Raw genomic sequence first — 13,904 nt, 5'->3', positions numbered from 1 at the left:
CAGGAGAAAAACATTTGATTACCGGCATTTGGGAGCCCCACAAAGACAATGAGACCCCAAGGCAGTCCGGCAATTGAGGCTTCTGTACCATCCTGAGCTAAGGAATGGCAAAGGTGCCTGGGGTTTCAAAGGGACACCGGGCAAGTCACAGGGAGAGCAGAAGAACAAATGGTTGGTAATCAAATCTTTGCCTTACCATGTAGATAAATTTTTTTTTTTTTTTTTGAGAGAGAGAGAGAGAGAGAGAGAACACGCGTGAGACAGCACAGGAGCAGGGAGAGAGGGGCAGAAGGAGACAGAGAGAGAAGCTTAAGCAGTCTCCAGGCTCAATATGGAGCCCGACTTGGGGCTTGATTCCACGACCCTGGGATCATGACCTGTACCGAAATCAAGAGTCGACACGCTCAACCAACTGAGCTACCGAGGTGCCCCCAGATAAATCCTTTAGATAAAAAAAGTTATATCTGGTAACTGGGCCAGGCCTCCTATTTCAGTTCTCTAAGTCAGTTAAGAGAGAGGTAAAAAAAAATGTTTTTTGAGTATGCTGGCTCTTGACTACCCGCAGTTCAAAACAATCCACGTGCCACAGTGGCCCATTTTGAGGTGGCACATTCCATTCCCCTTCGGGGTCAAAGGAGAGGCTTGAGACTTTCACAGACCAGAGCTATACAGACAATAAGGAGACAAAAATGAGATTACTATGGATGGCTAAAAATTAGAGAAAAAGAACACTTCTCAGGTAACAAAGTACTTTCCTCACACGGAGAGTCAAGAGGCGGGAAGAACACCAATTACTTAGAAGCAGGCTCTGGTAAACAACAAGTGTTCAAGTAAGAAGACAGCGTTTCCCCCTGGAAGTAGGCGGAGGTTTCTGGATAAATGGGTGTGGCCACCAAAGTAGATAGGCTCGGTTAATCTCAAGTATACTTCAGTCGCTTAACTTCACAATTGTTGTCCCTCAGTTTCTTAGTAAAGTTCCTTTAGTTGATTTCAGTGTTCCAAACAGGAGCTTCAAATTTGGAACTTGGAGTAGGGGGCTGGCTAAAGAAATGGTGTAGGGGAGAAGGAGTAATTTTACGATAGAAAGAGAGGATAGCTATGGAAATCAGAACAACTCTCAGTAATGGGGTCTAATTTGAGCAGAGGAGAGATCATAGAAGAAGGGTAGTTAATGGGACCCTTAACCTTCAGGCACCTTCAGGGGCCAGTGGAGTCTAAAATAATACTTGGCTGTGGTCACATTTTCCCCTAGCCTTTCCTCTCCGCTCTGGAATTAACAGTCTGTTAAGAAATAACTAGTCAATATTAAACCCGATTGATACAGAAAGGATACAGGTGACAGGAAGGAGAAGCTAAAAAGAATTCCAAATTGGGAAAGAAAGTAATGGCAGAGGAAGCTACTCATCAAGAAGCTCATAGCTTCTACAACCCAGCAATTGCACTACTAGGGATTTATCCAAGGGATACAGGGGTGCTGTTTCAAAGGGGTACATGCACCCCCATGTTTATAGCGGCACTATCGACAATAGCCAAAGTCTGGAAAGAGCCCAAATGGCCATCGATGGATGAATGGATAAAGAAGATGTGGGATATATATACAAGGGAGTATTACTCGGCCATCAAAAAGGATGAAATCTTGCCATTTGCAACTACGTGGATGGAACTGGAGGGCATTATGCTAAGGGAAATTAGTCAGAGAAAGACAAATATCATATGGCTTCACTCATATGAGGACTTTAAGATACAAAACAGATGAACACAAGGGAAGGGAAACAAAAATCATGTAAAAACAGGGAGGGGGACAAAACAGAAGAGACTCTTAAATATGGAGGACAAACAGACGGTTACTGGAGGGGTTGTGGGTGGGGGGATGGTCTCAATGGGTAAAGGGCATTAAGGAATCTACTCCTGAAATCGTTGTTGCACTATATGCTAACTAACTTAGATATAAGTGAAAAAAAATGTTTTTAATTAAAAATTAAAAAATAAAAAAATTGAAAAGAGCCTAAAAATGAAATATGAGGATAATGGTTAAAAAAAAAAAAAAAAAAAAAAAAAGCTCATAGCTTCACAGCACGGAGAGGAAAGAAACTCTGAGAAGGGGAGATGGAAATAACAATAATGCTGCCCTATGATTATCTTTAAAAGCTTCATGACGCATCATGTATCATGGGCTGTGAATGAAGGGCAAAGAAGGCAGCAGAAATGTCTGAGAGGTGAGGTAAGCGTTTCAGAAATATAAAAATGACACCAGCCCTAAGCTGAGATCAAACCTATCAAAAGGCTTATGATTCCAGGGACTGGGTTGTTTAAGGAACCTTTAAGTAATTGCCAAGTGTTACCACATTTTTTTACCTTAGGCATGTAATGTAGCCTTAGGAAAATTGCCTACTTTATAAATCACCTTGCCTTGTAGTAAAAACAAACAAACAAAAAAAAAAGATGGTGGGATTGGATATTCTTATTTCTAATTTTTGTTAGGAATACTCCTGAATTATTTCTTTTTTTTTTTTCCAGTGTTTATTTGACAGAGACAGAGAGAGACAGAGCGCAAGCAGGGGAGAGGCAGAGCGCGAGGGAGACACAGAATCTGAAGCAGGCTCCAGGCTCTGAGCTGTCAGCACAGAGCCCGATGTAGGGCTCATACCCACGAACCATGAGACCACGACCTGAGCCTCAGTCGGATGCTCAACCGCCTGAGCCACTCAGGCGTCCCCTCCGGAACTATTTCTAATTTTTAAACTGCAAGGTCATGTGGTATCACTCCTGGAGAGAAAATCTTGAAGTTTTCAAAAACTCTTCTATGTTATTTGTTTGTTTGTTTGTGTGTTTATATTTGAGAGAGGAAGAGAGAGTGTGCATGCGCACACGCGAACAAGCGGGGCAGGGGGGGGGGGTGGGCAGAAAGAGACAAAGAGAGAGAATCCCAAGCAGTCTCCACCATCAGCACGGAGCCTGATGTGAGGCTCGATCCCACAACCCTGGAATCATGACCTGAGCCGAAATCGAGTCAGACGCTCAACCTGCCGAGCCACCCAGCACCCCTGTAGAAACTCTTAAAACGACAGTGGAGGGGCTCCTGGGGGGGCTCAGTCAATTGAACATCCATCACTTGATTTGGGCTCAGGTCATGAGCCTGAGATTCTTGGAAGTCTCTCCCTCTCTCTCTCTCTCTCTCCCCCTCCCACCCCGCCGCTCTCCCCCACTGGCACTCGCAAGCTCTCTCTCTCTCAAACATTTTTAAAAAATAAAAAATAAAATAACATGGAAAACATTTAAAACGGGCAGTGGATACAAGCACGTCTCAGGCATATTAACCTAACTGATGTTCGCAGCTATCAGCTTAAGAACTGGCACCTCTGGCTGTTTTTAGGCTGCTGGGGACTGGCAGGCTTTCGACCCGTGCCCTGAGGCTAGCACAAGCATTCTGCTCCTCAGAGGACTTCACCTCATCACGCTCTTAGGAAGAATCTCTTCTCCTTCTCCCTGCTCTATCTCAGTCTGCCCTACCCGTCTCCCCTTCCCTCTTCCCAACTGAATTCTCACCTTGTCATTCACGGGAAGAAAGCTACCGTTCAGGGTGACGATGCGGAAATGCACTAGAATAGAATAGGCATCATTGGCAAAGGGATTTCCCCCTCTCCAGTCCTTCTTCCACTCTTTCCACTCCCCGCTGCCTCCCCCCCCCCCACTTCTGAGTCAGCAAAACCTGGTCAGGGTTTACTTTTAAAAAACAAACAAACAAACACACACAATAAACAACCTAAACTGACAGACAGATAAAAGCCCCTGACTTGGAAACATCATAATGGAATGCCCTTCTAGGGAAGAAGGCACAAAGTACAAATATCAGGAGCTTAAGCCAAATGCTTTTGATGCTTTCTTATTCATAGACAAGCAGCTCACCATAAGACACAGCAGCCCAGCTACACTGATCAAACGCCATTCCCGGAAAATGTATACTTTTGTTTCAGACACACACACACACACACACGCAACTCCACCCGCTTTTCTCTGCTTCCGTAACACAGCAGACATTCCACACTTGTCACGCTTCATCCCTCCAGAACTTTCTCCCTCCTGCCCCATAGGCCTACCCCCAAACCACAAAGCCCCTCTTTCTGGAATACGGGCAGTGGTCTCCCCAGTCTTTTGTCGAATCCCCTATGTACGCCTCTCACCTTTGTGCCCCGGGTTGTAGATGGGCTTGTCAGTTTGTATAAAGATGCCGTTCTCCTGCCTCTGAATCAGAACCTTTTTCTTCTCCACAAAATTGATGTTATTTCCAGTTCCCGACACCCAGATTGTAGCCACTTCTTCTGTGCCACCAGCAGGAGGTGGTACCTGGACAAGAGAAGGGGGCTCTGGAGGAGCAGGATGTTGGGAATGAATCAACTGGTCTCAACCCCAGAGTGGGAGGGTGGAAGGAAAGAGCTGAGTTAGAGGCGGGTAGCAAAGTTAGGGCCGTAAGACACATTGCCAGGGAAAAGAAGGGAAACGATATTCAGAGGTTAAGGTCAAAAACTAAAGGAAGAAATCCAAGGTCAAGGAAATGGTGAATGAGTTGTGGCCAGGAGCTGAGTTTACGTTTAGGGGAGATAAGTTTAAAGACTGTGGCAAAAGTAAGGCAACAGAAATCGTACTTACAATCAGATTGTGCCAAGTGTCTCCAAAGAAGGATAAGAAAGGAAGGGAGCAGATTCAGGGTTGAATCTGTGCTTACCAGAAAGGAGGTGCAATGGAAGTGTCTCTTCTTCAACCCAGAGGTTTCTAGCAACTTCTGGGTCTTGTCTTTGGTCTCCAGAGTAATAGTGAATTTTACATCATGGTTCCCAGGGCTCAGATCCAGACAAACTTTCTGGGTAGAGGGGAAGTTAAGCTGGGCTGGTAAGGTCACCAGGTAGTTTCTATTAAGGAAATATTAGAGTTTCAGGGCAGTAATGATATATTCAGTCAGTGAAAAATTAAGCTCTCTCCTAAGAACTCAGCATATAGCAGTGAATTAAGCAGACTGAGCCCTTGCCTTTAGGAATCTTATTTTCTATAATGGAGAAACAGATGAGTAACAAATAACTCAGTGCATAGCCTTAAACCTCCCACAATCACTAGGAGACCATCACTGAGAACCTATGCCTAGGGTACCAAGAAGGAAATTAATTCTATTACAGAGAACAGGGTATTAGGACCCTATTGTATTTTAACATTATCTTTTTTTTTTTTTTTTTTTAACATTATCTTTCCTAAGGCTCCCTTTTGATGCCTCAGCCTTTCTCTCTGGGTAAAGGAGAAATGAAACCAAAGAAGGAACAGATGAGAAGGAAATTAAAATAAGTCAAAGGTTATCTCTTCTCCCGCATATTTACATTTGAGAAAAATAGACAAAGAAGCCACCTGCCCTACATCACCTCTGACACCAAGCACTTACTGGAGAGATTTTTCTGCAATGGCTGGTGACAGGGCCAATATTCCTAGAAGGAGTTGAGCCCACATCTTTGCGGGTGAGACAGACTCCTCAAGAGCAGGAACCAGAAATCTGGGTCCCCGCTATAGCATATATATTAACCCCACAGGGTGTGGAGTTTTTATTAATGCTCCAGCCAATAACCTACTGGAGCCCCAGGCTAAGGTGGTAACCCAGGGTAGGACCTCTGCCACTTCCTCAAGTTTATTTTTCCCTGAAATATTCATACTGGCTCAGCCAGTTCGTAATACCTGTTCTGGGGGAAAACCCAGGGCTGAGTATTCATAGTGGTAATGCTCTTGGAACAAATTTTGGACTCCTCCCTTTTTTTCTGGTGTCATTCCAAATTTCCATCCATGTTTGATCTTTGCTCTCTTTTTTATGATCCTATGAAGACATTATTTGGGAACACAGGTATGGGTGTTCTATACACAGGTATAGAAAAGCAGTCTATCTACTTGGGAATTTAAAAAAATAATAATACTCAGTATTCCCGTGACTGTAAGGAAATAGGGACATATACACTCCTTACAAAAGTATAAATGGACAACCTTTCTGAAGGCAATTTCACACACATCAAAAGCCTTTCAGATCTGCGTGTTCTATGACTCAGCAATTCCTACTTTGGAAATGTTTCTTAATGCGGAAAGAAAGCGTGCATGTATGCAAAAGATGTAGTTACTAAGTTGCTTCACAGTGTTCTTTATAATGGCAAGACTTTAAAAAAAAAATTTTAAGTGTATTTATTTTGAGAGAGAGAGCGCAAGTAGAGGAGGGACAGAGAGAGAGAGAGAGAGAGAGAGAGAGAGAGAAAATCCCAAGCAGACTCCGCCCCACCAGTGCCGAGCCCAGTGTGGGGCTTGAACTCACGGACTGCAAGATTATGACCTGAGCGGAAGTCAAATGCTTAACCTACTGAGCCACCCGACGACCCCTAAAATGGCAAGACTTGAACGCCGCCTACAGCATAAATCAGTAGGGATACTTTCTGGGGCACTGAACAACCCAAGTCAAACCAACTTAAACAAAAAAGGATTTTTGGTAACTGGGGTGGATCACACACAGAGAACTGAAGGAGCCAGAGAAACTGAACATGTTATGGCCCGAAGTCAGAGAACTGATTCTGCCAGGACTTGCTTCTCCCAATCTTTCTGTCCCACCACACACAGGATTTCCTTCAAGCAGTGGAGAAGAGGGAGCTGTGAATCCTTCCAGCTCTATGATCCCAAGAGACAGAAATTTTTCATCTATGTTAGGGAAATTTCTGAAGAAGGATGTTGTTCCTCCTTCTCTCACATGCTCACCTCTGAATCAATCATTGTAGCCAGAATACTACGAGGGGGAGGACCTGGGTCCTTCTTACCACCCAAAGGCCAGCAGGATGAAGCAACCCCAAAGAGACATGTGGCATTGACCAAAGGAAGTTCTCTTCCACCGCTATGTCGGGGTAAAGATGCTGGGAAAATCAAATGTTAGGTCTATTACAGTGCCCAATCATTTTAATTTGGTTGAAAAAATTGCCAGATTAATATAAAACAACAATAAACAGCCGCTACAAATAATCTTCTCATGGGGCACCTGGGCGGTTCAGTCGATTAAGTGTCCGACGCTTGGTTTTGGCTCCGGTCGTGATCTCGCGGTTTCGTGGGTTCCAACCTCCGCGCTGGGCTCTGTGCTGACAGCATGGAGCCTCCTTGGGATCCTCTCTCTCTCTCCCTCTCTCTGCCCTTCCCCCACCCGCACTCTCTCTGTTTCTCTCAAAATAAATACATAAACTTTAAAAGAATAACAATATTTTCATGACAAGGGGAACTGTTTGCAGTACTAGTTGAACGGCAGGGAGGGAAGGGGGAATATGGTACAAAACAACATGTAGGAAGTGTCATTTCCATTTAGGATGTAAAAAAAAAAACCTGAAAAGAGCATTTTTCCCTACCTGATAGTGAGAAAAGGCCAGATGAAGTGCAAAATGCCAACTTTTCTTGAACCAAAAAGTTGAACGTAAGAGCCGAGCTTACGTCAACTGGTCAACTGGTCAACAGTTGCTGGTCAACTAAGTAGCCTGAAATCCAAGGAGGCACAGCTCCTCCGGAGAGGAGACTGAGTGTTGAACGGTCTCATCTATGCCAGAACATGGGAGGTGTTTGGGCCCTCACACAAGCCAGTACGAACGCAGCTAAAATTTCAATGATTTACTGAAAGTCTAGTGTGGACTGGAGTAACTACAAGGACGCTCTGTGTGCCACAAGGGGGGGCTTATATTCACTTACAGGTCTGTCCTCAAAGGTCTTTTCCGTGACCTTTACCAAGTGCTCACGAGAAAGACTGGATACAGAATAAGACTGAAAAGAGCTTCCCTTAGTAGTGTAGAGAGAACAGTATTTATGTATTCCATAGGAAAAGTCCCAGCTGCCCAGAGTCCTTTTAGAAAAGCTTAAGCCTCTGGGTAGAAGCAGTAAATACCGTTGCCCCTTCTGGTGCACAGGTAAATACCCGTAGTTGTCCGGGGATGGATAGAGGAAGAAGGAGGAGGAGGAGGAGGAGGAGGAGGAGGAGAAGGAGAAGCAGAAGGAGAAAGAGAAGAAGAAACCTACCCCAGAGGGAGGGAAAAGAAACAGACCTCAGCCCAGAAGTCTATACCAATGCTCTCAGAAGTTTCCTAAGACTGAAAGAACAGCAGGAAAATCTTTTCCACACAAGACCTGCCACAGATACAAAGGAGAGTTTGGTTGGGAGTAGAGGCAGGAATCCTAAGAAAATCTCACCCTCCAGGGCCCAGGCATATCAACTACCTATCAACAGAGCCACTGAACCCTGTCACCAGCACTCGAAGCAAAAACATAATGAGTAGAAGCAGTCCACCACCGGCAGAGGGGCAAAAATATGGAGAGAGACCAGCTCTGTGGCACCTATAATGTGTATGGGGAAGGCCGAGAGGAGAAAGTGGAGAATAAATACCAAGGTCTCCAGCATTCCAGACCCGACCCTAAGCATCAGGCATCCTAAGAGGAGTCCAAAGCCTATGGTGCACTGAAAATAACCTTGGCAAGAGCAAACCCTAAATCCACCTCATCTTTTAACTAGCATGACTTCATCCGCCGTGATCAACTGCCCGAGAAGAGATGTGTCCCTTTCTAGGGTCACGATCTCACGGTCTGTGAGTTCGAGCCCCACGTCGGGCTCTGTGCTGACAGCTCAGAGCCTGGAGCCTGCTTCGGATTCCGGGCTTCCCTCTCTCTCTGCTCCTCCCCCGCTCATGTTCTGTCTCTCTCTCTCTCCTTCAAAAATAAATAAAAACATTAAAAAAAAAAACTTAGAAAAAAAAAAAAGTCTTGAAGAGGGCCAGAGGAATAAAAAACTCATCATATATAGAAAAGCAAAGGTGAGAGTTCCAGCGAACTTCATGAGAAGCAATGTTAGCCGGAAGACAATGACTTGGCGTCTTCAAAATACTGAAAGGAAAGGAAAAAAAAAACAAAACCCCACAAAATCCAGTATTCTGTTAGCCAACAAAAACATCTTGTCAAGGAAGGGGAAAAAAAGACTTTTTCAGAGAAACCAAAGGTTAGTGCCAGACCTGTGCTACTGGCAATATTAAAGGGAGTCTTACAGCAGCAGATATGACAGGGGTGACAAACTATAGCCTGCAGGTTAAATCCCGCCCCCCACAGGTTTTGTAAATAAAGTTTTGTTGGAGCACGGTAACACTCATTTGCTCCTGTGCTACCATGGTAGACTTGGAATTCCAAGAGGAATTCCAAGAGACCATTTGTCTTGCAAACCCTCATGATTTACTCTCTGATCATTTCTAGAAAGTTTGCTAACTCCTCTCATAAGATACCAGACAGAAACTGCCCAAATAAATGAAGATCTCTGGAAACGGGATCAAATAAATATAAAAGACATCAAAAAAAATTTTTTTAATGTTTATTTATTTTGAGGGAGAGAGAGAGACAGAATGTGAGCGGGGGAGGCGCAGAGAGAGAGGGAGACGCAGAATCTGAAGCAGGCTCCAGGCTCCGAGCTGTGAGCACAGAGTGCAAGGTGGGGCTCGAACTCACAAACCGAAATCATGACCTGGGCCGAAGTCGACGCTTAACTGACTAAGCCACTCAGGTACCCCCATTTTGTGCATCTCTTAAGTACCTCCAAATTAATTCCCTCTGCTTCTGCTCTCCAAACTCTTTCAATGTTCCTTCCCTGTTTGCTTGGTATAATTTTATGATTAATGGCACCATTCGCTCTTTCCTATGGCTAACCTCAGGAAGAAGGAAGTTAGGATCCAGGAAGAAGGATCCACCTTTTATTTTTTTTTAAATAGGCTCCACACCCAACCTGGGGCTGGAATTCACAACACTGAGGTCAAGAGTCACACGCTCTACTGATTGAGCCATCCAGGAATCCCTGAAGAATCTATCTTCTGTCTCAATTGATTTATTAATAAGAGAGACATGGCAAAATGTTTGTTGGGACCCTGCCCCAGAGTTTCTGACTCCTTGGTCTCTGGTGGGGCCTGAGAATTTGCATTTTTTAACATTTTTTTGTTAATATTTTATTTATTTTTGAGAGAGAGAGAGAGACAGCACAACCAGGGGAGGGACAGAGAGAGAGGGAGACAGAGTCTGAAGACAGTCTCCAGGCTCTGAGCTGTCAACATAGAGCGTGACGCAGGGCTCAAACTCAAGAACCGTGAGATCATGACCTGAGCTGAAGTCGGATGTTTAACCAACTGAGCCACCTAGGTGCCCCGAGAATTTGCATTTTTTAAAAAATGTTTATTTATTTTTGAGACAGAGGGAGACAGAGTGCGAGTGGGGGAGGGGCAGAGAGAGAGGGAGACACAGAATCTGAAGCAGGCTCCAGGCTCTGAGCTGTCAGCACAGAGCCCGACGCGGGGCTCGAACCCACCAACCGTGAGATCATGACCTGAGCCGAAGTCGGACGCTGAACCGACTGAGCCGCCCAGGCGCCCCCGAGAATTTGCATTTTGAACAAGTTCTAAGGTGAGGCTGATTTCCCAGTCCAGAGACCGTACTTCGAGAACACCTGCTGTAATGCTAGATCTAAGAGTAGTCAGAAAGGCTTCCTGGAGTTTAGAGCAAAGTTCTGACAATAAAGGTTCAGAATGTCAACTCTCTTCTGCATTTCCTCCACCAATGTCCAATAGAAAGAGGTCATGAAACTGCCTACCTTTCCCTCTTTGTTCTTGTTCTCTTGCAGTCAGTTCTTCCCAGGACTTCTCTGAACTTAGCATTAGCAATTTTAGTTTGGTACTCTGCTACCTGGAATAAAACGAAAATAGTAACCACATCTGGTAGAAGAAATAAGATGCCAACACTAATGAGCTCTCCGTGGAACGAATCCAGATGAACTCTCCCTTGATAGGAAAGGCGAGTTGTTCAGAAAAAATGAGGGGCTGCCTCTGTGTTTTATTGTCTATAATTTTCGTTAAAATAGACCCATATAAACAGTCACGAGTAAGCAGAACAGTGAATGTTAAATTTAGTCTGCACCGTGGAGTAGTTAGTTAGCACTGGAAGGCCCAGGATATAGATTCACATCTACATTCATCTGGAAATCTCTCTGATGTGCACAGACGATATAACCTCTGAGGACAGGAACTCCGTTTTGCTAAATATCATATCTCTACATTTAATATAGTACCTGGCACCTAGGAAGCTTTTAATCAGTCATCACTGGTGAGTACTGGTGAGGTCAGGATTAGATCTTCCACAAATATCGCATCAGAGCCTTGTTAGGAACACGCTAGGAAACTTGTTTCTACAGGTTAAAATATTCCCTGCATGCTTCTCTCATTCCCACAGCAAACACGCACAATAAGCACACATACGCATGCACAGAGCAGAGTTCTTATTTAGGTTCGGAACACTTTGTGGTTGCCCAATTTCAGTTTTAGTCTACATCAAACAAATTCTTATGTAAATAATCAATTTTATTATACTATATAGTCATAGTCTACAGAAAGTGTATGTAAAGATGAATACCAATTTTTTTTTAATTTTTTTTAACGTTTTATTTATTTTTGAGACAGGGAGAGACAGAGCATGAACAGGGGAGGGTCAGAGAGAGGGAGACACAGGATCTGAAACAGGCTCCAGGCTCTGAGCTGTCAGCACAGAGCCCGACGCGGGGCTCGAACTCACGGACCGCGAGATCATGACCTGAGCCAAAGTCGGACGCTCAACCGACCGAGCCACCCAGGCGCCCCAAGATGAATACCAATTTAGAGACACATGAAAGCCAGGGTTTTGAAGTATTCCAAATTAGATTCCATTTTCTTTCTATTATTAATGACTACTTGTCTTTAAATACATGGTTCTAGTCTCTATTTTCCCTCTCGTTTCTGTCTGTCTCTCCCTGAAGTGACCATGAAGGGTCAGTGTCAGTCCTGCCTGATAGACACTTCAAACAGCAAACTATCTGAAAAAGAAACTTTTAAAATTCCCATTTACACTACATTGCATTAAAACCAGTAAAACACTGGGGTGGCTGCGTGGCTCTCAGTCAGGCATCCGACTTCAGCTCAGGCCATGATCTTGCAGTTCGTGAGTTCGAGCCCCTTCTTGGGCTCTGTGCTGAGGGCTCAGAGCCTGGAGCCTGCTTTGGATTCTGTGTCTCCTTCTCCTCTCTGCCCCTCCCCAACTCCTGCTGTCTCTCTCTCTCTCTCAAAAATAAATAAATATTTAAAAACTAAAACAATAAAATACTTAAGAATAAATTAAAAATTTTTTTTCAGTGTTTCTTTATTTTTGAGAGGCAGAGATAGAGCATGAGCAGGGGAGGGACAGAGAGAGGGGGAGACACAGAATCCTTAGCAGGCTCCAAGGTCTGAGTTGTCAGCACAGAGCCTGACACGGGGCTCGAATTCACAAACCATGAGACCATGACCTGAGCCGAAGTCGGATGCCTAACTGACTGAGCCACCCAGGCACCCCAAGAATAAATTTAACTGAGGAGGTGAAAGTTCTGTACATGTAGAAAATATAAGACATTAATAAAAAAATTGAAGACAGCACAAATAAGTAGAAAGATATCCCAAATTTATGGATCAGAAGAATTAATACTGTCAAAATGTTCATATTATCCAAAGTAATCTATAGACTCAACGCAATCTCTACCAAAAATCCAGTGGTACTTTTTTCATAGAAATAGAAAAATAAACCCTAAAATTCATATGAAACCACAAAAGTCCTTAAATAGCCAAAGCTTTTTTTTTTTTTTTTTTTTTTTTGAGAGGGAGAGAAAGAGAGAGAGAGCATGCACAGACAGAACTGGGGAGAGGGAGAGAGAGAGAGAAACTCAGGCTCCAGGCTCAGCGTCGAGCCTGACAATGCAAGGCTTGATCCCACTACCCTGGAACCCCGGGACCTTGGGACCCGGGGACCATGACCTGAGACAAGATCGAGAATTGGACATTCAACCGACTGAGCTACCCAGGCTCCCCAAAAGCAATCTTGAGAATTGCAAAGCTGGAGTCATTACACTTCCTGATTTAAAACCATATTAGAAATCTATAGTATTCGAAACAAAATGGTGCTAGGATTGGAGGGGAAGATAATGGCAGAGTAGAAGGACCCTAAGCTCACCTTGTCCCACGAATAGAATAGATGACTACCAAATCATCCTAAATATCCCAGAAATTGATCTGAAGACTGGCAGAGCAAACACCACAAGTAAAGGCAGAGAAGAGGCCACATGAAGAGGAAGCGTGGGGACACAGCTTGGGCTGCAGGAAGGGAACTGCCACGGATGCCGAGAAGGGAAGAGACAAATCAGCACACAGGGGGGCACATGGGGGTAAATGACTGCCCATAGCAATTCGCTTGGAAAGCAAGAGGGCCCAGATTTTGTGTTCTCGCAACCAGCCAGGCTTACAGACTGGAGTCAGCATGTCTGGCTCTGGGAGAAATCAGAGGACACTGGGGCCGCTCTTGGAGGAAAGGTAGACAAACCGCCTATGGACATACAGCGCGGAAAGGTCGTTTGCTCATCTCAGAGCACATCCCAGAAAGGCAGCATTCACGGAAAGAGCCCGCCAGGAACAACGGAACTGGCCGGGGCCATTTCCCTCCCCCACCCTTCCAGAAACACAGAACCACCAGCGCAGCACTGACATCACTATGCACCTAACTGGCCTACACCGAGCCCCGCACACTCCCCGCTCTGCACTCCCGAAGAACCACGCTTCCCAGTAACTCTTCCCTCAGTCCCAGTACATCGGCCCCTCTCCCCGGAAGACTGGCCCAAACCCCTGCCAACGCCACATCTCCTGACCCAGGAGTTTCGCGAGGCCTCGGTTCGGGTGGCGGCAGCAGGTCTCACTTCACAAGCAGACCGGAGCGCACCTCGCTACGCCGTGCCACGTTCCGGCCAGGAAACAAACACTGCCCACAACAGGCGGAGAGCCTCTGCAGACAACCGG

The 13,904-nt window shown here is 45.0% G+C and overlaps 1 protein-coding gene across 3 annotated transcripts in view; it reads right to left on the bottom strand.

Annotated features, from left to right (window-relative positions):
• Positions 1-13,904, bottom strand: part of A2ML1 (alpha-2-macroglobulin like 1) — a 67,822-nt gene that overhangs the window by 37,639 nt on the left and 16,279 nt on the right. Inside the window, exons 2-5 of one of the 3 annotated variants that reach the window (XM_053225794.1) lie at positions 10,652-10,743; positions 4,724-4,907; positions 4,182-4,344; positions 3,547-3,599 (exon numbers count right to left, since the gene is read on the bottom strand). Coding sequence is in view for 2 of the 3 variants with exons in the window: in XM_027074213.2 (XP_026930014.1) it covers positions 3,547-3,599; positions 4,182-4,344; positions 4,724-4,907; positions 5,426-5,490 (465 nt within the window). In the remaining variant the exon portion in view is untranslated. Of the gene's footprint in view, positions 1-3,546; positions 3,600-4,181; positions 4,345-4,723; positions 4,908-5,425; positions 6,106-10,651; positions 10,744-13,904 lie in introns of those variants that run through there. The other 2 variants (XM_027074213.2, XM_027074212.2) reach the window with 2 other exon arrangements.

The sequence above is a fragment of the Acinonyx jubatus genome, chromosome B4 (genome assembly GCF_027475565.1).
Source record: "Acinonyx jubatus isolate Ajub_Pintada_27869175 chromosome B4, VMU_Ajub_asm_v1.0, whole genome shotgun sequence".
NCBI lineage: Eukaryota > Metazoa > Chordata > Mammalia > Carnivora > Felidae > Acinonyx > Acinonyx jubatus.
This window is presented reverse-complemented; position numbering and strand designations above follow the sequence as displayed.